Source organism: Clupea harengus, chromosome 16 (genome assembly GCF_900700415.2).
Source record: "Clupea harengus chromosome 16, Ch_v2.0.2, whole genome shotgun sequence".
NCBI classification, from domain to species: Eukaryota; Metazoa; Chordata; class Actinopteri; order Clupeiformes; family Clupeidae; genus Clupea; species Clupea harengus.
This window is the reverse complement of record NC_045167.1, coordinates 18,162,069-18,186,950: the sequence shown is the minus strand read 5'-3', so window position 1 is coordinate 18,186,950 and position 24,882 is coordinate 18,162,069. Positions and strand designations below refer to the sequence as shown.

At 43.7% G+C, this 24,882-nt stretch overlaps 1 protein-coding gene and 1 long non-coding RNA gene across 2 annotated transcripts; both read left to right on the top strand.

Annotated features, from left to right (window-relative positions):
• Positions 1-367: 367 nt before the first annotated feature.
• Positions 368-1,393, top strand: LOC122133560. The gene is made up of 3 exons (XR_006152865.1): positions 368-605; positions 700-803; positions 887-1,393. It is a non-coding gene; the product is annotated as an uncharacterized LOC122133560 (long non-coding RNA).
• A 2,771-nt stretch (positions 1,394-4,164) lies between these two features.
• e2f7 (E2F transcription factor 7) lies at positions 4,165-17,042 on the top strand. Its single transcript, XM_031583280.2, has 13 exons — positions 4,165-4,377; positions 5,128-5,220; positions 5,410-5,715; positions 6,111-6,273; positions 6,699-6,950; positions 8,144-8,302; positions 8,598-8,729; positions 9,103-9,285; positions 9,808-9,892; positions 11,317-11,659; positions 12,750-12,909; positions 13,335-13,711; positions 14,707-17,042. Exons 1-13 carry the CDS (start codon positions 4,375-4,377, stop codon positions 14,857-14,859), a joined length of 2,409 nt encoding a protein of 802 aa, XP_031439140.1. The 5' UTR covers positions 4,165-4,374; the 3' UTR covers positions 14,860-17,042.
• The last annotated feature ends 7,840 nt before the right edge of the window (positions 17,043-24,882 follow it).

Below are 24,882 nucleotides of genomic sequence, written 5' to 3'. Positions count from 1 at the left end.
TCATTTCAAAGTGGTCAGTGGTCACATACACATTGCAGTGAGGCATTGCACTTTGTTTGTCAAAATGCTGGTGAGTTCACAGATGACTATTATGGTTAAGACATGTTGATTCAAACTACGAACAGTGTAGAATTCATAGAATTTACAGTGTAGAATTGTCCTTGCTCTAATTTGTGTATAAGTTAATGCCCAAAATGATGTTGATGACTATTCTTGGCCAACACTTCAGCAACGAAACAGAATCTCTATTACCAGCGCATTCAAATGCCATTCTCTTTTGTCAGACTTCAAATACTTCCTAATTGAGAGGATGATGGATTGGAACAAAGCCCTTGAATACTGCAGAATAAACTACATGGACCTGGCAAATATCAGGAGCGAAACAGACAAGAGTGACTTGGCATATCTGGTTGATGGCCAAAGAGTGTGGATTGGACTTCACAACAGATGGCGGTGGTCAGATGGAAGTATATTCACCTTACACACTGATGCACTCCCAGGGATCATCAGTATGAGCGATCGGAATAAATGCGTATTTCTGAATGTTTCACAGAGTCTCGTGTTTAACAACTGCAGTCTTCAACAACCTTTTTATTGTCACAAAGGTGAGTGGACTACTATACGTTACAGCCCTTTTATTCCAGCAATGAAAATCTTTTAAAAATATGTCATGTGTACATGTAATGTCTTCTCTCACAGTTTTGAAGCAAACAAGGAGACTGATGGTGAAGATCAGGATTGGGATGAATAGTCCTTACGGCTTGGAGGACAGCACTAATCTTCATCAGGTCATCCTCAAGCAGGTTGGCATAGAATAGGTGCTTCAACATGAAATCATGGTTGGTTTAAGATATATACTGTTTTCTGATGGCTGTGTTTTTGTCAGATACACCAAGAGTTCTCCAAACAGGCTCCTCAGCAGAATTTCACCCTGATGTGGAAGAAGGAACTAACAGAAGAGTGAGGAGAAGGCAGGGATACAGATTTAACCACGACACAATCCCAGCATGGATGCGTTGCCTAGTAACCATTGTTCATCATTAGCATTGACAACTTTTTGAACACCACACTCTTTCCACGAGAACTTCTTTTTTTGTGTGCGTAGACTGGATAGCTAATAAAAGCTAGAGGTTTTGGAGTGCGGACTTCTTTTCAATAACATTAGCCATGTCCTATTTTATATAACTTGCCATGCCAAACTGCCTCCTGCATCATACATAGTCTATTTCTTTGTTCAAAACTTGAGCAACATTTCCATCTGATTTTAATTTAAGACTTAAGAGTTGTGTGTCTCTTTGGACTGTAAGTTCATATTAGTAGTGGTTGTATAATGTTTTCTTCCTTTGACCATGTATGGCCTATGAAATTTGACTGTACTTCATTCTGGTTCGGATCTCATCTGAGATCAGCTTTATCCTAAAGTGTTCCATACAAATGTTTTTGACAATTAAATACAATCACAAACCATACTTGTAATAAATCATGTGGAAATAGACTGGAGACCTTTGAACATATCTATCAGAACTATGTAATCATCACAAATAAATAAATGGGTTATATAAAAGTCTAGTATCATGTATAGTAGTCTAGTATCAGAATAACCAAATGCGTGTACTACTGTAAAATAGTTTTGACATGCAATAAAATGTCAGACTTACAACGCTTTCAATTTCTCATTTACACACACTTCTACACCTCAAGTAAACAGTGGACAAATTCTGCAACTCAGGTTAGCAGTGAACAGTCAAATATTGTTCATATAGGCTGAAAGTTTCAATCTTTAAGAAAATATCCTTATAGCCCTGGCCTCATGTAGATGTACTTTGTGTCTCAAAATGTGTTTAGGAAGTGAGTTACAGTAGATTACCTCAATAACCTTACAAGACTATGCAGCTGGTGTTTCATGTCTCCACAAGATCAGGGATATCTTGGATAAAGTGAAAGTTTTTAAGATAAATTATTTGGGCTGCGTTTTTCAAAAGCATTGTTCTACGACCATTGTAAATAGGCGAGAGTGATTCTTGGTCAACCATAATCGTGGTACTACAAAGAAAAGAAAAAAAGTAGGTTTAGTTCGAAGTGGAAAGACGATTTGCACACATTAAATAATCGTAAACACGCAAATAATCCTGATGAGTAAAAACCATTCATTTCTTCTCATGAATTCACCTATGCCCCTGAAATAGATCTATTTACCAGTCATGTGATCACAAAATATCACACCAATCTAGCCATGCAACTGTATGTGATGTAGACCTGTTTTTAATTTCTCAGGATCATAAGAAAAAAATATCATGTTCTTAAAATGTGACAGAAACTAGGGTAACCTTTTTTTAGTTTTATGTTTGTTTGTAAGTTTCTGGCTCCATTTGACGGTCATGAGTGGCACAGGTAAAGCAGTTTATAGGTCCATCAGACAGCTAATCTAATCAAGCATACTCCTGAGTTTGCTTGTCCTTGTGCTCCTACAGCCGCATGAGCAGCAGAGTGTGTCACAAGAGGGGCAGGAGAGGAGACAGCCATTGGAAATAGTGTGATAAAGGGGCCTTTCTGGTACCAAGACTTGCAATGAGACCTGATGACGTTTGATTTTTGTTTGCTGCAGAGTGCATTTCATTAATCTCAGGAGAGTTGATACTTTATTTGGCTAATACTGTACAATGACAGTTCCAAAACTGAAAGATATTACAGCTGTATATTTTGCCACTACCATCAAATGAATCACTTTAAATCCCTCAGTAACTCAACCTGCGTTGTGATCAGATGGCACCCATCTAAGGACATCCCACTCCATCTGTTATATCAACAAGAGCTGTAAAACAGGCACTCACGGCAAGGTTTTCCATGTAACATCTGGTTGATTTGCAAACACTTTGAATCCTTTATAAACAACTGAGTGTTTTCCATACTCATTGTTTTGAGCCTTGCATTGACCATAACATGCAGATGTAAGGCATTTGAAAGAGACAGACCATGATCTGGTTGTCATATTCAAATCATTTGGTTGTTCAAAACAGATTTTTTTTCTAAATGTATTCAAACCCATATGTTCCTGTTGTCCACATGAATGAGTGCTAACTCAGTTCAGCTGACCTGTGGATAGAACTGATAATTTATGAATTTGCTTGGGAGTAAGGTGCATACTTCTTATGAAAAAGTGAGTCACTGTGAATTGTAATCTACTGTCTATATGTAAGAAAATATCTTTCATGTAAATTTGTATTGAGCATAAACAAGTTAAAAAAAGGACCATAGGTATCATGCAGACATATTTTTAGAGAGGCATTTAGAGAGGCACCTTTGTGTGTGTGTGTGTGTGTGTGTGTGTGTGTGTGTGTGTATTGGGGAGTAAAGTTAGGGAGGCGGAGTTGGTTGCCAACAACTGACTACTACCCTGAAACAACCCCAAATCACGCAGAAGACTGAGAAAAACAGGACAGGCTACAGGTCTAGCAAGTGTCAATATCCCATAGTCTACCCTCTGTGCTACTTGTTCTTGTGGCTGTCATTAGCTCTCTAAGTTGATTAAACATACCGTGCATTAATGAGCATTAATACATTGTAGTTTGGAGAATGGTCGTGCTCTCTTAAACCTAAAACATAGCAAGCTGCAAGACATACAACTTTTCATTTCTACACATTCGAGTCGACATATTCGGCACGTGAGTTTCACTGAAGGCGCGGCAATGTATTGAAATGGCCAGAGACAATCTAGCCTCACAAGCTATTATGTAACAACTATTTTGCCGGTTCGGAATAGCCTGTGGGGGCGGGTCCTGGACTCCCCCGGCTACACCTCAAATTACTTTTTCCCGCGGTGTCAGCGCCAAAAAGAGCGCGTCTGTCATTCATACCCACCTCCATATGTGTTCCTTCTGCTGGAGTTAATTAGGCAGAGATGCAATGGGTCTGCGGTCCCTACCCTTGACAACAAAGCCCTAGTGATTGGCTTTATTAATTAGATTTCGAAGGTGCGCGTTGCAACTACACTACATCAGAGAACTTGTCGGGGTGAGAAGAGGTATAGCAGACCGCGCCGACTGCCCCGCCAACAAATCCCAGTAGGCGTGGTTAGAACTGCACGGCCATTGGTTGAAAGGTAAGAAAGAGGATCTGCTCAACCCCAAACTCTGATAGCGATTGGTCAGATTGAGGGGAAAGCTTCAGAGCGCCAGAAAACAAGCTTGAGCGGGTGTTTTACCCTGATCAGTAATGCGACTTCAAGAGTGAGTAGTGGTCATACCGGAATATCTAAGAGAAGTTTTATTATAGAGGGAAAATATGTCGTGTTGAAGAAGCGCCTAGCCAAAAGTAGCAATCGTGAATTTGTAAATCGCTGTCTGTTGCGTAGTTTATAACAAGGGAAAAACGGTCATGGTAAGTAACCAGAGTATTCTTGATGGCTAATTTCTGGCTATCTTGATTTAACTTTATAGATATCTGACTGTGGCTACTGAGACGATAGGTCAGGTTAACCAGCTAGCGGTAGTGTTAATTTAAGTTCGTGTAGTGTCCTTCAGAAATGTCGATCTTTACACTGTTTTCCTGTTGTTTCGTCTGTTTATGTGTGAAACATATTGTTATTGAATCATACTGATTTATGTTGGTAATGAAGGTTAAACGTTTGAGAAGTTAGCCGAGTACTAGATAACTTTAACATTAGCTTGCTAGCTTGATCGCTAAAAAGTTACACAGCTATCGATAGCTACATTGTCATTTCTGAGCCTTTTAATCATTCATTAAATGTTAACATTTAATCAGTATACAGAACGTTCCTTGTCTGATTATCCTAGTTAGTGGTGAGAAGGGATTTGACTTTACAAGTAGTTGCTCAGACAAATTGTTCCACAGCTAGCCAGCTAGGTAATGTAACCTTACGTTATTTGCGCCAAAATTTACTTTGCACTTAGGTTCAACAAGGGTGTAATCTTGGAAAAAATAACATCATTGTAATATAGACATGTTTCTTCGCTACATTGGCTAACTTACACCACGTTTATTCGTTATTAGTATAATTTTGATCAAATTGTCAGTTTGAGGCAACATCAATCTGGACCTCTCATGGACTCTGTTAGTATAAATGGAATCCCCAAAGTGATATTTTTTACTGTTATCTTATTTAAATAGATGGACACGGACTGTCTGGCTCTAAAGGACCTGATAAGTCCGAGACAAATCAGAACAGGCATTGAGGACGACTCGGGCCAAAATGATCAGAAGGCAAGTACCTATCCATCCAAGGGTGTGGACCAAATATGGTCTTTGAATGACGTTTCACTGTTGGTTTATCTGATATACCTTTGTAATACTAGTTATGAAGCATTAGCAACGGTGCGTTTCTCATGAATGTATGTACCAGAATAGCCAATGTGCGCGTTTTCTCACCTACATTTTTTTTTTTTTTTTTAGGAGAATGTATGTCTGGAACGGAGGAAAGTGACCCCTCACAAAAGTGAAGCCACATCAACAACTATTAACAGCAAGAAGGCAACAACCCCTGAATTCATCCACATCACCCCCATAAAGCACCCTGAAAGAGCCCACGCGGACCCCTGGACCCCCACAGCCAACCTGAAGATGTTGATCAGTGCGGCCAGTCCGGACATCAGGGATCGTGAGATAAAGAAAATCCTCTTTCGGCCAATTGAGAACGAAGAGAAGCTGGTGGTAGTGGAGGAAGAGGAAGAGGATGCAGAACTGGATGACCCCAGCCAGGTACAGTAGTCAGAGACCAGTGTGCATAGACTCTCAAGCTTGTAGGACCTTGATCACAATGTGGACACAACAAATCCATGGTAAAATGTAGGGGAGAGACCAAAAAGACTTTGTTCAAATTTTCAAAATATATAAAACTTGGACTGAAGCTACATTCTCACTTTCATAGCTGTGGGACAGTTTTTAAGCCATCATTGTGAGGATTTTTTGTTCAGAAGAGGGGAGTGAAGAAATTTGGTCCCCTAATGTATGAGACACATCAGTCTGTCTGGACAGAAAAATAAGGATTGAAGAATGTAGAAAAAATATGGCATAAGAGAGTACTGTTGTACTGAGTGTACTAGCATATGCATGACAATTCTCTCTCTCTCTCGCTCTCCCACACACATACACAGTTTGATGTGGTAGAAGACTGTGGGGATGAATTTGAGAAGCGGCCCAACCGGAAGCAGAAGAGCTTGGGTCTGCTGTGCCAGAAGTTCTTGGCCCTCTACCCTGATTACCCAGCATCCTCAGACACCATCGGCATCTCTCTGGACGAGGTGGCTACAAGCTTGGGTAAGACCATGATTAATTGTCTGCCCCCCTTCCCCCACTTACATAGCCTGTGCCAGCTCGTGATTGGATCCTACACACCCGCAATCAAAGTGATCACAATAATAGAGCTGATGTTTGCCTCAGGGGCTTGGATTGTTTAGATTGTGAAATTGAAATGTTTGGATGTTTTTTAGATTTCCGATGCATAATTGTGTGTTCTCATAATCATGTCTAACATGAGGCTCCCAACCGGTCTATCATCCGGATATTTTCTGTGTGGTCTGTCTTAATCTTTGTGACATAATTATAACATGTAATTATATCAGCATTAGTCCAACTTGTACATACCATAATCTTGTATAAATTATATTTTGGTGTCTGTTTAGTAGCAATATAATATATTAACGTAAATAACTGATGTTGAACTCTTGGCCCTTGTGGGACAGGCGTTGAGCGTCGGCGAATCTACGACATCGTGAACGTGCTGGAGTCGCTGATGCTGGTGAGCCGCGTGGCCAAGAATCAGTACGTGTGGCACGGCCGTCCGCGGCTCAGCCAGACCCTGAAGGAGCTGCAGCAGCAGGGCCGACGCCAGCGCTACCACCTCCAGATGGAGCAGGCAGCGCCCGCTGCCACGGCAACCACGCCGGCACGAGGAGGGGCAGCGCATCAGGGCGAGGATGGAGACGGCACTTATGGTGAGTGGAGGAATGGAGGGAGTTTGTGCCGATAAAGGCATACAAGAGATGGAGGAAAGTAGAGATGGAGGGAGTTTGAGAGCTGAATGACAGAAAAGGAGACAAAATCAGTGTTCAGGTGCTTTGTTGTCGGTGTCAGTTATTGGTTGCTGTGTGTTCAGCAGTGTGTATTGTTCACTGTGTGAATGTCTGTTTTGCCACGTTACTGGGCAATTATTAGCGTCTCCGCCAAAACTACTAATACATCACAGTTTGGCGTCCTTGGCCTCCACACAAGCCACTCCACACAGGTAACCATGTGTCCCTCACTGTTGGCTCAGGCCTGTTATTGATGCCCCAGTCACGGTGACCAAGGTGAGGCGATACTTCCGTCTTAAGGTAAATAATTCCCACTGCTCACAAGCCATAGGAATAAACACAGAGCCCCTGTGTTGTTGTCCTGTGTTGTCGCCATGGCACTGAGGTATGTGTATGCATAGCCCCGCTAAGTGGCTAATTAGAAACGGCTAATTCTGTGTGTGCTGTGGAGCAAAGAGTGCCTGGGTGATGGGGGGCTGAAGCGTCCCAAAAGTCTTGACAGGATTTGAGTGCTTAAATCAAACTAGTTTAGTCTTCAGCTTATTTTTTGTGTACCTTCCTTCACAGTGGAGAAAGAGGCAGGCAAATATACAGTATTTACAGCTAATGTTCTGTTGATGGATAAACAGTAGTGGATATAGTTTTCACTATTTCAACCACTGTGTTGCTAGTCTGAGGATATGTCTAGTTCACGTCTTCTTGATGTATTGTGCGGAAGCCACTCGACTGAAGGTTTGTTGATGGCGGTTTGCATATTTGCAAGCTCCTGCACCCAGTTAGGACTAGGAGAGGAAAATGGAAAAATCTATCCGAGGTCCAAGCCTTGCGTTTTGGGCAAGGATTACTTGTTTGACAAACATTCAAAACTATTGATGGATTGTTCTCATACTCTGAGACAAGCCTCTAATGTCCTCTTTCCATTTGAACATTTCGAAAGAGATCTGACCGGTTGGTAAGTTGATGTATTAAGTGTTTGAAATATAATTACTCGGTTCGCTTTGACTTGATTGATTGATGCTGTAAAAATGTCAACGTGATTGATGGTGAAAAAGCCTTGGGTTCAGCGTGGAGGTCTGACACGTGGTGTTTTCTTCTCTCTCGCCCCCATCCCTCAGGGACGGCCTGCAGGAGGAAAGACAAGTCGCTGCGCATCATGAGCCAGAAGTTTGTCATGCTCTTCCTGGTGTCCAAAACCCAAACGGTTACCTTGGACACGGCTGCCAAGATCCTCATCGAGGAGAGCCAGGATACTGCCAGTCACAGCAAGTACAAAAGTAAGCTCTTAGGACACACACACACACACACACACACACACACACACACACACACACACACAGCAACATTGATCCACATTCATGCAACACAATCATACACACACACAGCAATATTGATCCACATTCATGCAACACAATCATACACACACACATATATGTATATATACACACACACACACACACACACACACACACACACTGTGTGTCATAGTTGATTAACTCCCCCCCCCCCCTCTCTCTCTCTCTCTCTCTCTCTCTCTCTCTCTCTCTCTCTCTCTGTGTCTGGTCTCTTCAGCTAAGGTGCGGCGCCTCTATGACATAGCCAACGTCCTGACGAGCCTGTCCCTCATCAAAAAGGTTCACGTGAGGGAGGAGAAGGGCAGGAAGCCGGCGTTCAAATGGATCGGCCCCGCTGACTTCCACACCGGTACTACACACACACCTGGTCCTATCCATAGATGTCTGTAGTGTTGATCGTCTATGATTTGCATCTAAATAAATCATCTAATTATCATCTCCATGATTATCATCTAAATAGCCATTACTACTCAGAAATGTGTTTGTTGGCATTCTCCATTACAATGTCAATGGTTGAGTTAAGGTCAATGTAGCAACATAACTAGATAAATGAAATATAAATATGCTTTTTTGCTAAAAAAAACCTGTAGTAAACCGCAGTAAACCTAGCAGTATGATGGGCCTCTCCATTTCTCGCTGGATGGATTATAAGTTGGATTGCTGTGAGACTTTTCACTTTTAAGGGGGTGGCTAACTGAGGTGTATGTCTGATTGGTCTACAGAGGACTCTGTGGCGGTCAGTGGCATCCCTGTGCCTCAGACCGATGCTGATGCCCATCTGACAGTGCCAGCGGGCAGAAGGGAGAAGTTTGCACACCACGCCTCTTTCCACGTTGTGCCCACCTCGGTTGCCAACCTGAGACTCACCAGCTCGGCGCCCAGTACACCCAACCGTGACAACTCGGGTATGACGCATACCACACACACACACACACACACACACGCACACACACACACACCATACCACACCACTGTAAAAGCACATTGGTATGATACAGGGAGCACACAGGTGAAATTGCATGCACCCTCAAACATAGGGACATATCATCTGCACACATCCTACGAAAAAAAAAGACAAAATATACAGCACAGAAGCACATATTGCCTATTTTCAACAGAATAGAAAATGTGGTTACCTTCTGACACACATACATACACACACACAGGCACACACACACACACACACACACACACACACACACACACACACACACACACACACACACACATTTCTCTACAACACATTTCAAATAACTTTGAGTTATGAATTTAATTTGTCAGTGTGGTGAGATTGTATGCTCAGCCCCCACAGTTCCCATAGCCTGACTCTGTACATCAGCATGCTTTCCTGGCTCTTATCTCATGCAGTCCTACACATGGTTTAGATCATTTGAAATGATTGGCTCTTGCCGTTCCTCTGTGTGCAGGTCATGGGGTCGAACCCCTGGATTTTTCCAGAAAGCTGGGGAACGGCGGCACAGTGTGCCGGCTTCGGTTCGGGGAGGCCCCTGGGTGAGTGTCTGTGTGTGTGTCTGTGTCTGTGTCCGTCCTCCAGATGGTTGGTTTGTGTTAACACACAGTGTGCTGTCATCTTCAGGAGGAAAGGGTCACACTGCATGTCGTAAAAACAACTGCCCAGATACTTAGCGTGGAGGTACTGGGAGACCAGACTGGTAAAGACCAGTTTCCCCCTTAGCACGTTGCACAAAAAGCCACCAGCCGCAGAGAGGAAGTACGACGGTGGCGGTAACCTTTTTTGTTGTTAAAACGCTTGCGAGCACAGAGTGCAGTCATCTCTGATGGAAGTTCAAGATAACGAGCATTCTGTCAGGTTTTGTCTCAAATGTTTTGCAGAGCTTCTGTTCCATCATTTAAAATCTTTTTGTTTGTTTGTGTGTTATTATTTTTTTTGCATTACCATTTTGTTTAACAACCCACCTCCCCAATTCAATTTTCATCAGCAGTTGTCAGTGTAGTAATCAACAGCAGTCCGTTACGATTAGAATGAGAACGTAATCCACCTCTACACCGCCTCCATCCTCTCTGTCAATGGAGATGGAAGAGAAGCAGCTCTTTGCTGACTGGAGGAAACGGCTGTGGTGAGAGGCTCTGGCCTCGGCGTTCCGCTCGAGGACCACCGCCAAAAAGAAGGTCCCGCTCAGCCCTGCTTGTAGCCCTCAAGGCCAAAGCTACTTTCACGGGAGCCGGTTTACGGAGCCGCGTAACCCAAGCTGTCTCGGTTTGGGCGTTTTGCCCCGGCCCGCTGCGAGCCCTTTCAGCGTTCTGCCCGTAGGTAGTCATTTAGTTCTTAAGCGTTTATGTACCTTGGCCTCGGGGACAGGGTCTTGGGCGAAGTATTTACGCACGTTGGCAGGAAAAGGGGTCGGCCAGTGGGTTAGTTGCTTTTTTACTCCACAAGGGGGGTGTGTGTGTGTGTGTGTGTGTGTGTGTGTGTGTGTGTGTGTGTGTGTGTGTGTGTGTGTGTGTGTGTGTGTGTGTGTGTGTGTGTGTGTGTGTGTGTGTGTGTGTGTGGCAGTGGAGGCGAAACCACAGCGTCCCCTCGCTGCTGATGTTGCTCTTGTGCAGAGGGCTCACACATGGCTCATGTTACTACGAGAGGGAAAATCCTCTCGCCAGCCAAAAGTGCTTTCTAGTAAACATGAGAAAGTGGTTTTCCGACTGCAAACAATATGTCAGCGTGTATGCATTTACAGTTGCTCTGTAGAATCACACAGTATTTGTGCAGATGAAGGCTTCCTTTGGGAGGTGTCTATCATAAAACCAGAATGTAAATGAATGACTATATAAAGCTATGCTACTCAGGCCTTCTCACTGTATAGACATGTACTCTTTATTTTTTAATAATTTAACAGCTTTTTCTGTGTTTTTCATGCATGTTGTAAATGCTGTTTTGTTGTTGTTTTTCCTCTCCCCAGTCTGCAGACTGCTGTGGGCCAGAGTCCCAGCCCCCTGGTGCAGTCCCCAGGCCTCAACCCACTGGCCCTCCCCATCTCCCCTACTGAGGGGTCCTTCAGCATCCCCGCACAACCCTCCTACCCCCAGCACCACCTGGCCTACCTACCCGGACTCTCCCAGCCCTCCTTCCTCATGCTGTACGGGGCCCCAGCCCCTGAGGGCCCTCACACCGAGGCTCAGGGTCAGGGTCAAAGGTCGCCCGGGGCGGAGGCCGGAGAGAAAAGGAAGAATAGGGACAAAGAGGTGGAGCCGAGCCCGGCTGCCAAACGCGAGCGTCGTGAGGAAGAGCAGCACCCCCTACAGGTGAGAGGCGAGATTGTCTGTGGCCTGCTCTCGAGCTGTGGAGCCAGGCAGACTCACAAGTCTTGCATTTACATTTCACAGTGCAGGGTATCTGGGAGCAAGACCCACTCCTCTGACGGCCACTTACCATCACAACTCATGAGTTTGTTGGTCTCCAAGGTGACCGTTCACTGTGAGCATGCTATTAGCATGGCAGTGCCCTCTGCTCGTTTACGCTCAAAGACCCCAGCCGTTGTCGGGAAGCCCCTCATATCCCCGCGACAACACCCATTATGATGCATGAATTAGCACAAACTCCAGACAGTCTCAATCGACGCCCATGGCTTGCAGCTCTTTTAATGGCCGCCTGTTTTGGACATGTCTGAAGGGCTCTTGGCTGGTTTGACAGAAATGCAAAGGCTGTGAAACCTGTGAAGGTGAAGATAATAATTCAAACGAGTGATGACATTTTATGATCTTGGCCATGTCAGACGGGGAAAATGAAAACGTTTGTCCTCCATAAAGTTGACACGTCATACAGTCATATACTTTTGTTGGATTTCACTGTCAGAGGGAGATTATATTGTAATGTTATCCTCGCGGGCTTCGATGTGCCTTCTTGATAACAAAAGCCTTCCTTTTAGTATACAAATTAAACTAATTGTCTCTCCATTGTCTCTCAAATAGGACTATTAGCAAAGATACTGCATACTTAATGGTTAGAGGATGTAATTTAAACTCAGTGGTGATATCCTCTCAGAAATGGACATAGTTGATTAATAGTTAATTAAAATCCTCTCACATTAATCTGTTTTCCTTCTGTTTAATGGACAGGTGATTAAAACGAGCCTTCCTGCTGCTTTTTCTCTACATATTATTGAACAGTGGGCCTGTGAAATGCTTTTAATGAATACACAATGATCGACATTAGTATTAAGATTATGATTGGCATGAGGTGCCATAAAGTTTTAGCAGGAGAGGTTGTTGCTTGCCCTTTCCAGGCCACTGGAATCCACAAATAGCTTCTTCGCCATGTCCTAACTCCAGTAGTGTTTCCTACGTTTTCTTCCTCATCTAATGGTTATTTTTCTCTTCTCCTTATGTTCTCCAGGCTGAACCTGAAAGCATGCAGCAGAGTCCCAGAGCTTCACCCCACAGCCAGCGCCTCGGCTTGCCCGCCAGCGTAGCCCCTTCCAGGGAGGAGGGAGAGAGACGAAGCCCCGCTGTGGCCCCACCTCCATCACACTACCTCTACGTTCCCAATTCCGCAGGTAGGCTCACACACACACACACACACACACACACACACACACACACACACACACAAACACACAAAAATAAACATTTGAAGCTCTATTAAGTCAAGTAGTTCCCTAGAGACCATCTAGACTGGATGTTCTGATACTTGTAACTGTTGGAAATTGACAGTGTCATGTGATGAACACCATACATTAAGACAATATTGTGTCAGCTGTGTGTCATGTTTATCGGACGGAAGTCAGTTAAGCTTTTCAAATCTAACAATGTGCATGTGTAATAATATATTACTTTTGCTACAACTATTAGTAATATTATTGATGAGTTATAATAGTTTAAAATAAATTATATTCATAATGATTGTCTTTTCTTATTTGTTGACTTTATTGAGTAAAGTAAGAGCAAACTGAGTCTTCCTTTCCTGATGTTGTCTCCTCAGGCCTCAACTTCCTCCTCTCCGCGGGCCACTCTGCAGGCAGCGTGTCCCTGTCTCCGGGAGGTGTGGCGCTCTCCCCGGGCGCGGTGCCCTCTCTGGCTGTGCCCTACGTGCTGGTGCCCTCCTCCGCCCTCTCCTCCTACCCGGCACTCCTTGCCAACGGCACTGTGGACCCGCACGCCCTCTCGGGCATGGGCTTCAACATGTCGGCCATGGTGTCGCCGGCGCACTTCGTGGTCAGCCCGGGCGCCTTCACCGTAGCCGGAGGCTCGTCCTCCCTGTCGGTCCCGGAGCATCCCCAAGCGTACGGGTCGGCGGTCCCGGTGTCCCCCGCCACGGCACAGAGGCAGCCGGACTGCCTGCCCCTCTCCGATCCTCACGTGAGTCAAGCCTTCATCTCACCATGAACCACATGAATTGAATGACAAACAGTAGAAAGGACATTCCTGTTCATAACAACACTATGTTCTGTCTCAAACCCAGAGTAGGTAGTGAAATATATTATTATATTATTGGGGTGTATTGATGATGTGTGTCGTTCAGTATTGATAGTTTCATAACTGTTAAACAAACGACACACATAAGATGTGTTTAGTATTTATTAGTATCCATAGCAATAAGTCGCCATCGACGTCCCCAGTACAGTTCAGTGCCTCTTCCGACTGCTCTGCTCCTTCCAATTCTGTTCTCCATGCAAGAGGCAAACACAATCAGACACATTCATGTGCCCAGAGGACTCATTCATTCCACAAAGGGCCATTAGAGAAACCTGCTGACATCTCTCTGCTCTTAAATCATCCATCCGTTTTTATTTTGCTTTCGAATCTCATCCCGTTGACTGTGAAAGCTGATAGAATTTAAAACAACACACGGTCCTGCTTTGAATCCTAAAAGGCTTTTTGAATTGACAGCGCTCAATAAATATGCGACATTAGTTGTGCTCCTCTGTTGAGAGGGGGCTGAACTGAGCCGATCGTTGGTGCACGTGGATCACAGCATGCCTCTCCCTCTCTGGAGACTTCATCCCTCCTCACATCAATCAAAACCCCCAGATTTATGCTCTGTCTTTTTATGCTTTTGCAAATGGGCTGCATGAAGATTTAAACGTGACAACGTGGCTGTTAATCAGAGATGGTGCTGCTTGGGGGTTGGGCGGTGGGCTGTAGAGGCGTTATCTGAGTGAAGATTAAAATGCGTTTAGATTGATATTAGACCTAGTGTGTGTTTGTGTGTGTATATGTCCGTGTGTGTAAGTGAGTTGAATGTGAAAAGAGCTGGCTAGCAGAGTGGGTTTTAGGATCTAATCTCTCTCCGCGCTCTTTCTTTTTTTTTTTTTTTTTTTTTCTTTCTCTCTTCTCTCTCTCTCTCTCCACAGACGCCTCTGACCCCTAAGGAGCCCGTGGCCCCCGGCTCTAAGGCTTTCTTCCAGACGCCAGGCACTTTGGGAGGAATGGTAGTCGCCCCAGAGATGCGCAAGCGAGGCTCTGTCCAGAGAAGACTGGACATCAGCCACCCAGTGGCCAAGTAAAAAAGGGCTGAGACCAGATCGCTGTGCCACCTAGTGTACCACTGCTCTGTCAGTCTTTAAAAAGCTGAGTCTCAGATGCACAGTTAAGCGATGCCCTGTGGGACTCCACTGCAATCCACTGCTGTGTCAGTGAGCTGGTCAGGCTTTCCCAGCAGGGTGGACCCTCTGAAGGGTGCTTGCACAGTTGAATATAGCAGATACAGGGATTTCATTTAGTTAGTTTAAAAAAAAAAAAATTGTAAATCAGATTATTACACTGCCCTCTTGTGGTCACTTTGAAGCATATGGAAAACTTCAAATTCTAATCCCTGCTTCTTAAACATGACCAAAAAAAGGCTACCTGACCCACTTCCCCTGTTTAAATTGTTACATGTTGATTGCTTATTATTCCCCAACATTACTTATATGTGGTACTTTTCTTAATGTTGAAAATTGAGCACTACATTTTTTTAAAAGAGAAAATGTGAATGTCATTTTGGGCTATGGGTTTTACTTTGAATCGATGCTCTAGATAGATCCAGTGAGGCCTTGCGTCCTAAAAGAGATCAAATAGGCCTACAGATTAAAGGTATCATTATCAGTGTTAGAATCTTCTATCGAACAGGGTAACACTTGAAAAGTTAAGCTGTACTGAATGGCAGATGTAATGGTTAGTTGTTTTACTATGCGTTACATTAGACCTCAAGGTTTTGCTTCCATTTCAAGGAATGCATTCCTCATTTTCTGAATGTGCAAACACTTAGGTAGGTCAAGCAACCCAAAGCATTGCTTTTCTTACAGTTAGTGTCCTGTGTAGGTCCTAACATTCAAATGTTTTTTCAGAATGTGCCTTGATTTGATACTGTGCTGTGCATCTTTGTCCACACACCCAGCAATGTGGGATTTAGGATTTATATGCCAAGAGATTTGGCATTCGTATCCTACATCGACTTTGGTTTACTTGATATTGTGCCATCCCATTGGCTAAGCTTGTGCTCAGCCAGTCGTTATCACCTCTGATATTCAACACGTTCCAAGCACCAAAGTTAACATTTAGAAACACTGCGTAGCGGTCTCTTCAAGCAGAGCCAGAGCCACACTATTGGATGTCGTGCTAATTTGGCACTTGCATTAACCTTGAGACTTGATAGGCTAAAGCTATGCTACATTTACAGATGTTGACATCTGTAGACAGGTTCACACCTTGTGGTTTTCAGCGAACGTCTGTTCGTCTTGGCTTTTCATGGTGCTCCTCTTCCGTGGTCTGGGGGGACCGACAAGGAAGTGGTTTTGAACAGCCGGAACATACTTGAATGAATTGAATGCATGAATTATTATTTTTTTCTTCACCCTGCAAGCTGGGTGGCCAATGACCTATCAGAAGTACTGTATGAGTGTGCCAAACTTGGATGTAAGATGTTGCGTATGCTGTTGATTTCAGGAGGGTAGGTACATATAGGATGAATGTGTTCACGCTAAATGTGAAACGTTTACGTAACTTGAACTGTGGAAACCATTTTATTTTATACATAGCCTGATGTTTTTCGAGTAATTATTAATGTTTGTGTACTCTTGTCAATATGTTGATGCTTCAACATGGCTGTATGTTAATTTAATGCTGCTTTTTAAAAACTTCCATTGCACTGTTAGTTTCAGTAGTCTTCAGTTTGCTGCTCTGTAGGGCATACAAATTCAACCACCAGTGTTCCTATTAGAAGTGCTCTTTGAACCGTCATGGATCAAACTGGTATATTACAATGGCTAGTTTTTGTATAATGGAAATAAATATGTTAAATTAAATGCCTTTTCTTTATGGGTCTTTTTTTTTTTTATTCTAACATTAAAATAACGGTGGAAAATATCAGTAACCCTAGAATGTCATTCCATATATTTTGCATATGGAGTGGCCACAAAATGCTCACATTGGACTTGTGTAGTGTTAAAGAATGTCCAGTAGATGGCAGTGCTTGAGAGCAAGCATTAAATAGATGTACTTACCCGAGGGAGAGTGGAGGCATAACGAAGGATGCTGTGACGGCTCTTATGGAGTCACCTGGAATCTAATGTCAGAGCTATTGGCCAATCATTTACATTAATCCGAGTATATTCTACATCGTAAACTACCAAAGTAGGTGCAAGGATATACACTTTGTTCAATGGTAAAGATGACATTTTCAACCCTGTTAGATCTAATGTCACATGCATTCAATGTTTGATGAGTGAAATTTGTTTGTTTATGTTCGAAGGTAATAACTTAGTTTTAAAAGGAGTGATGAACTAAATGTTTGAAGATTGGGGTTTGGTGACAGCAGTAACGTTTACAACTTGGAGTGTGTAAGTGATTACGTTACATTATCCATTAGTGGTGGGTGGACTTGGCTACCAGGAGAGGAAGTCAAGTATTATTTCTTCTTTTTTTTTTCACTCATAAAAAATGTCATGTTTATTTCATCAGAACATGAGTTACATAAGGATGGAAGAAGTTCTATTTTAGGTTTTAGGCATTAACACCTGCTTACTATACATTCCAAAGTCAAGAACATTTCCTAATTTAAGTCACTTCAGAACTTCTGCACCTATATTTGGAATCTGGCAAGCTGGGTTGATTACACGCAGAGTGTGAAGACAAGACTGCACTCTCCTGATGCCCTGTACAAAAACCACAATCATTACAGTCTGTTGTAGGAACCTGTTGCATCGGATGTAGTGTGAAATGTTAACTGAAAACACATTTCTGGGAAAGCTTGACTGACTGAATACTAACCCTATTTTAGTGCCCATTTGGGTGCAATCACGTGAGGAATCTTAAAAAAGTCCATAGCCTAAAAAAGCCTTTGTTCAGCGGGGAGGAAGAAGTTAATGGAACATTTCTTAAAGTAGCTCTCTGTGAGCATTACCAAGGAAAAAAAGACCCTCCTACGTCCCCCGTTTCACTGTAATGCAGTCTGCACTAATGGTGATAACAGAAACGCTTCTGATGACCTAAAGGTTCCTAAGGTCATGTGGTAAACTCCTAATGACTCCAGTAAACATTACTTCTACCAGAAAGACTTTGGAGATAGGACTAGAATTACAGATTTGACAGATCCTGAATTGGATACGCAGCCATAAAGATAACAAATCAAAGATAAAAATAAGCAGTATCTGGAGTAGAGTGAACAGGCGTTTGGCATAGGTCCCGTCCATGATCCAGTAAAAAGACAGGAAGACCTCGGATCCTGCCCACAGGAGAAGGCAGGGGTGAGGAACCTACCCCCAGACAACATCGAGTCAGGGACCAACTGGTGGCGGTGGGGGTAGAGGAAGGGGCCTCGGAGTCAGCATGCTGAAAGTAGCAGAGAAGTGAGTGAGACAAGCATAACCTGCCTATTGTTTAGAAGTAATAATAATAATTCATTTTATTTGTAATGCACTCTTCATTCAGAAGAATCTCAGAGTGCCAAGAAGTCATCGATTCAATTTTATTTATACAGCGCCAAAACAATACAATTGTCTCAAGGCACTTGAATGAATGGATGACTTTGACTACGAGTCCTCCTGGTAGAACACTTGCCTAAGCTATAATTTGTCTTCCATAAAACTCATGCAGGGGATGTTAGTGTAGGGGTCGGACTCTCCTAGCACAGCACTTGAGTCATAGGTTATGGTTATAACCAGCTGAAAACCTTCAATTTTTGAATGTACATATTTGAACTATTTTTGAACACATTTTAGCTTTGCTGATTATCCCTGTTTTTCTCAAAGGGAAAGAACAGTAATACAATGTGTGTGTGTGTGTGTGTGTGTGTGTGTTGCCCACTTATAGTACACCAGTGTGTTCAAGATCCCATTTAATTAAAATGCCACAAGGCATTTGCAGAGGCATGCACACTTAACGTGTGCAAATCTTTTGTTGATATACTCAAGCTCAGACTGAACAGTCCTCCACAGGCCCGTCTGCTATGCCAACATCTAATGAGATTTCATGAATCACTTCAAGTGGGGCAGCACTCAGTCAAACCGACTGTCTTTCACACACTCTCAACCAACTGATGGTTCCAAGACTGAGGGTGAAAAATGCCTCTTTAACTCCACACAGCGAGGCATTAGTGGCCAGTGGCAGGATGAGGGTAACTTGTGTTTGTGCCGGAGTGGGTAGAGTGGGACATTTCCAGAACATTCTCCTCAGGAAACCTATGATGTTGATAATAGTCATGACCACAGTGTGGATTAAGAGTTTAAGATGCCGACAGAAACTCTGGCAGAAATTAACTGTTACGAAACTCTGCATTGCTGCCCAGACTTTAAGATATGATTGACAAGCAGATCATCGTCCTTATTGTCATAAGTCATAAGTCATTCAATAATATTTTTCTTATTGCTTTTACATAACCTGGGGTTGTGCTACAGACTGGAGTTCTTTTGGCACAAATGTATTTATACACTATATTGCCAGCTGCCTACAGGTGTGCAGGATTGGAGCAAATATTACAAGACGTAGTCTGATTTAAGCTGACCTGACCTGATGTAAAGTCATGAAAGCAGCAGTGGTTACAGTGCCTCACCGGGTTGGTATTTGTGTTGAAGTGAGATGGGAAAAGAGGGCAAGCTAGGCAGTAAGTGGCAAAATGACTGTGGTGACGGTTTAAGACCTGTGACGGTGAACTACCACAATGAGCCTTTGAGAAGGAAGGAAAGAGGGGGGCTGATTGAGACCCTCGCACTAATCTAAATCCTCAGCAGTGCATACACTCACCATGTGTCCAGATACGCTGCAAAATGAAAGCGTGTGTTATATATTTTCATGGAATAAGGACTTTGTCAGTGATGTGTTAAGTCCACTCTCGGCTTGAGGAAATCCTCAAAGCCCACGACCAGTGTGTGTGTGTGTGTGTGTGTGTGTGTGTGTGTGTGTGTGTGTGTGTGTGTGTTATTTTTACCCTAAAAGGATCCCGGAGCACGAGCTACCTGCACCATCTGTTTTGCATTATTCCTCCTGCTCTTTCCCTCTCCCGTCCACTGGCCTATAAATTCTTGCCAAATGACATTTCTTATTGTGCGCATTCCAGCCCAAAGACCTTGCTGCGGAGTGAGTGAGTGAGGAGAGCCGGCGATCGGCCCTTTTGGAGCCGTGCCTTCAGAGCTTGGCGAAGACTGTTTGCAGAGAAAACCCAAAACAAAAATTATCGCATTGTCCTCCCTTTTTGGGTGGGAATCAGGAATGTTTTTCTATTTTCTTTCCAGTCTTAAAATAAGTCTAAGAGTGCAAATCCTCTCCCACCGCAATACACACTCACACACACACACACACACACACACACACACACACACACACACACACACACACACACACACACACACACACAGATGTAGGCGCAGGTTAAACGAAGAGAGAAGGGAAAGTAAGGCGCTGTATCCAACAGTTGGGAGAGAGTCTTATGTATTGGTTTTCTCTCTGTCATCGTAGCATTTTAAGTTATATAGCAGTTATTACGCCAGGATGACAGAAATGTCTCATCCTAAACAACATCGCATGAGAAGGGGACTGGAGGCTGTTCTTCACTGTGATGTGGATGCAGGAGAAAGGCGGAGTGGTGCGGACAGAAGGGTAATTACAATGTCTTTTTCGTGGCATTCAGGAAAGAACTATTAATCCCTCATATGTTAAATCACAACACAGCTCACACACACGCACATACACACACGCACACACATCTGGGCTCTACTTCTTCTACAGATGAAAGCAAACATGTCAGCAGACACTCTTTGCTCAGATCATGTGGGACAGCAAAGACCAGACAAACAAAATGCAATGCCAGGGGGAGGACACCATTTGTGTCATGGACACGGACATCCATCTTTGTTTCGTTTGCCAGGCCAGCTCAGTGCATTCCTAAGTGAGAGTCTTCATTTACATTTACATTTAGTCATTTAGCAGACGCTTTTGTCCAAAGCGACGTACAAGGGAGAGAACAGTCAAGAATACTACTTTAAAAAATAAATACTACTTTACATGAGAATTAGAAAACAACGACCTAGAAAAAAGGAAAAAGAAGTGCAGGAATGTAACTGCTGAAGTGCAAGTTAAGCGCTAGTCAGGTGCCAGTTAGGAAGGGAGGTGCTCTCTGAAGAGTTGGGTCTTCAAAAGCTTCTTGAAGGTAGAGAGGGACGCCCCTGCTCTGGTAGTACTAGGCAGTTCGTTCCACCAACGTGGAACTACAAATGAGAATAGTCTGGATTGCCGTGCTTGCACAGACGGCAGTGCCAAACGACGCTCACTAGACAAGCGCAGCGTCCTGGGTGTAACATTTGCCCTTACAAGAGCATTTAGGTAGGTGGGAGCAGAACCAGCAAGCACTCTGTAGGCAAGCATAAGTGACTTGAACTTAATGCGAGCAGCTACTGGCAGCCAGTGGAGCTCAATGAGTAGCGGGGTGACGTGTGCCCTTTTCGGTTGGTTGAACACCAGACGCGCCGCCGCGTTCTGGATCATCTGTAGTGGTTTCACCACGCAAGCCGGCAGGCCCGTTAGGAGGGCGTTGCAGTAGTCAAGGCGGGAACTCACCAAGGTTTGCACCAGCAGCTGGTTGGCATAGTGGGTTAGGTACGGCCTGATTTTGCGGATGTTGTATAGCGCAAAGCGGCACGACCTGGAGACAGAGGCGATGTGGGCCGTGAAGGTCAGTTGGTCATCAATAATGACCCCGAGGTTTCTTGCTGTTTTGGATGGAACAAGAGATAAAGAGTCAGTATTGATATTGATGTTGTGGTGGATGACCTGTTTGGCTGGGAAGACCATCAGTTCCGTTTTGCCCAGGTTCAGCTGAAGGTGGTGATTTTTCATCCATGTGGATATATCAGCAAGACAGTCCGAGATCCGCGCCGAGACCGTGGTGTCCTCAGGAGGGAAAGACAGAAACAGTTGAGTATCATCAGCATAACAGTGGTAGGAAAAACCATGCGAGCGGATGATAGGGCCCAACGAGGTGGTGTAAATGGCAAAGAAAAGTGGTCCCATCACCGAGCCTTGGGGCACCCCAGTGGTGAGGCGGTGAGGTACCGACAGTCTAACTGAAACATGCTTATTAACTCTGAGCTATGGTGAACCAGGGAAAGCTTTTTATTTGGTTTGTTGTTGTAACGTTTGGACAAAGAGAGCAGAGTAATTAAACGTCAGCCACACAATGGCCCTATTGTGCTGGGTGTCTAAAAAAGCCAAGTAGCATGAAGTAATTAAAGCAAGCAACCCTTTAGGATATCCCAGTCCCCAGCCTGCCATGAGCTGCGACAACTAACAACCCACTGCTGCCATCACACTCTGCTATCACACACTGCTATCACACACTGCCATTACACACTGCTGCTATCACACACTGCTGCTATCTGCACCGCTATCACACACTGCTATGACGCACTGCTGCTATCTGCACCGCTATCACACACTGCTGCTATCACGCACTGCTATCACACACTGCTATCACACAATACTATCACACACTGCTGCTATCTGCACCGCTATCACACACTGCTATGACGCACTGCTGCTATCTGCACTGCTATCACACACTGCTGCTATCACGCACTGCTGCTATCTGCACTGCTATCACACACCTCTATCACACACTACTATCATACACTGCTGCTATCTGCGCTGATATCACACACTGCTGCTATCACACTCTGCTATCTGCACTGCTATCACACACTGCTATCAGACACTGCTATCACGCACTGCTGCTATCACACACTGCTGCTATCACGCACTGCTGCTATCTGCACTGCTATCACACACTGCTATCACGCACTGCTGCTATCACACACTGATATCGCACACTGCTAGCTGCACTGCGCAGTACTGCACCGCCACTTTTCAAACAGATGTGCAGTCACTCAAGTCACACTGTCACCATCAGAGATCTCGGATGAGTCAACGCACAGAAAACAGACACAGCTCCAGACGAACACTCAGTCTGCGAGATGGATCGGGTGAGAGAGAAGGAGGTGCACGACATAAAGATGGAAACCCTACACTTCCTTCCCAGGGTGACTAACATTGCCTCAGAACATATTTTGAAAGAAAATGGCTCATGGTTATGACTCACGTACATTTTGGTTTTGACAGGGTTGGAACTCAGAGTCCCTCTGACGTCAGGTTTGGAGTAACCTTGGCTGTACTGCAGGTAGCCTCCTGTCTGCATAGGCTGCCTGCATAGGCTGCCTGCATAGGCTCCAGTACTAGGCTCTGTCCAGACACTTATTCATCAGCCTGCACACACTGACATTGCTATGCACAGAGCGGCTGGATGAAGCCATCCGTACAGGCTTTAAATCTTTCCTCCCTCCCTGTCGGCTGTCTGTGATTATCGTAGTCCTGAGAACAACTCCAGAGGAAGTGGGATTTAAAATGTGCTAATTCAGCACTTTGTGTATGTGTGTGTGTGTGTGTGTGACAAGGCTTGTCACATAGTATTATTTACAAAGAGAGATTTCTCAAGCTGACTCACTCTGGTGACAAGCATAACATTATTCTAACCAATCAGACAGAGTTGTCCTCTTGGCTCAGCTGCAGTGAGTATCACACCATATCATTTACAGAGCAGAGCTGTGACTACTGGAGGTCAAATTCACTGCCTTCAAACAACAGCCCGGTGGCTGTGAACGTCCCTTTTGTACTGACATAAATGAGGATTTATGGCTCGTACTAGTCATACTCGATCTATCGGTTTCAAAGCCTGGAGCTTTTCAATCCTTCAACTTCCATTCGCAGGTGTTTACTTCTGCTTACACAAGTTTTCTGAAACTAGGTCTCATTTTTTTTCAAAGCTCTACACACAGTTTTCAAAACTCTATACACAACTGCACACACAAAATGCAAAACACCACAAATATCCTGCGGAATGAAACACTGCATTCAAAACTCAACAATCCCTTTTCAAAATGTAAGTTTTGTGTTATATAGTAAACACAATTCTATATATGGTTAGACTTCTTCAATTACTAAATAAAACTACAATACAAAATTGAAAAATTGTTAATTACAGCATATATTTCATCAACACATAAATGCTAGGCCAGGATTGTAAAAGTAACAACAACATTTTACGGGACAGTGCATTACCAAAACTGCATTTCAAAGTGTTCAGTATGGAAACATATCGTACACAATATTTTATAGCAGGCCATGAAAGACAAACTAAATGAACCATTTTTACATGATACATAAAAAGAAACTGTGTAACCGTACCCAGCCTCGGGTCTTGCCACAGCAACTAAACGTCATAACCAATGTCCTCCTCTGGAACTGTTATGCTGTATATGTCTTGCATTTTGAAGGGCTTATCATTGTGAGAAAGTGAACTATGTGTGTAATATTTTGCAAAAAGTGTTAAAAATTAAGTCTAATTTAAATGGAAAACTAAGTCAAAAGCTGGGATTTAGCTTATGGTTTTGGTGTGGGACTTTGCTGTTTGAGTGACAGGTTTCAGGTTTCAGGTTTTCAGGTTTCAAATTGTGTGACATGTAAACATTTTGTGTGTAAGCCGTTTAAAACAAACACTATAACTGGGTTCTACCTGGTCCGGCAACCTTCAATAGCATTTGGTTTGGGCTGGGGGCACCTCGTATGGGTGCATGCTACTGTTTGGATCAGCTCATATAACTATGTTGAGATTATGATACTTGTCTTATGATCAGGGCTTCACTTGATGTTACAATATCCTGTCATCAAAACATGATATCACCTGATGAGGATTCCAGGGGGACTGGGGTGAAAGACTCAATCACTTTGACTGTGGCTCTTTGCCAGGTCATGCATGATCAGTAAAGCCAGTATGAAGAGTGAGATGTTAGTAGCCGTAATGGGTGTATCATTTTAATCAAATAAATATGTCTTGCTCAAATCACCAAATCAAATATTTTAATGATATATTATTATACTTTTAATGACAAATGCGTAAATGTTTTTACACACACATTTACATGTACATGTCTCAGTGTAGAGATAAACAGATACTGAACAGTTACAGAGAGGTTGGTTCATAGTTAAAGAACTTACAAGGAATACTC

What these genes read in the sequence shown, in the direction of transcription:
- e2f7 (XM_031583280.2), top strand. An exon ending in CAGTCACAGCAAGTACAAAA is followed by an intron (nt 8,303 to 8,597) that starts GTAAGCTCTTAG and finishes TGGTCTCTTCAG; the next exon opens with CTAAGGTGCGGCGCCTCTAT. An exon ending in CGGTTCGGGGAGGCCCCTGG is followed by an intron (nt 9,893 to 11,316) that starts GTGAGTGTCTGT and finishes TCCTCTCCCCAG; the next exon opens with TCTGCAGACTGCTGTGGGCC.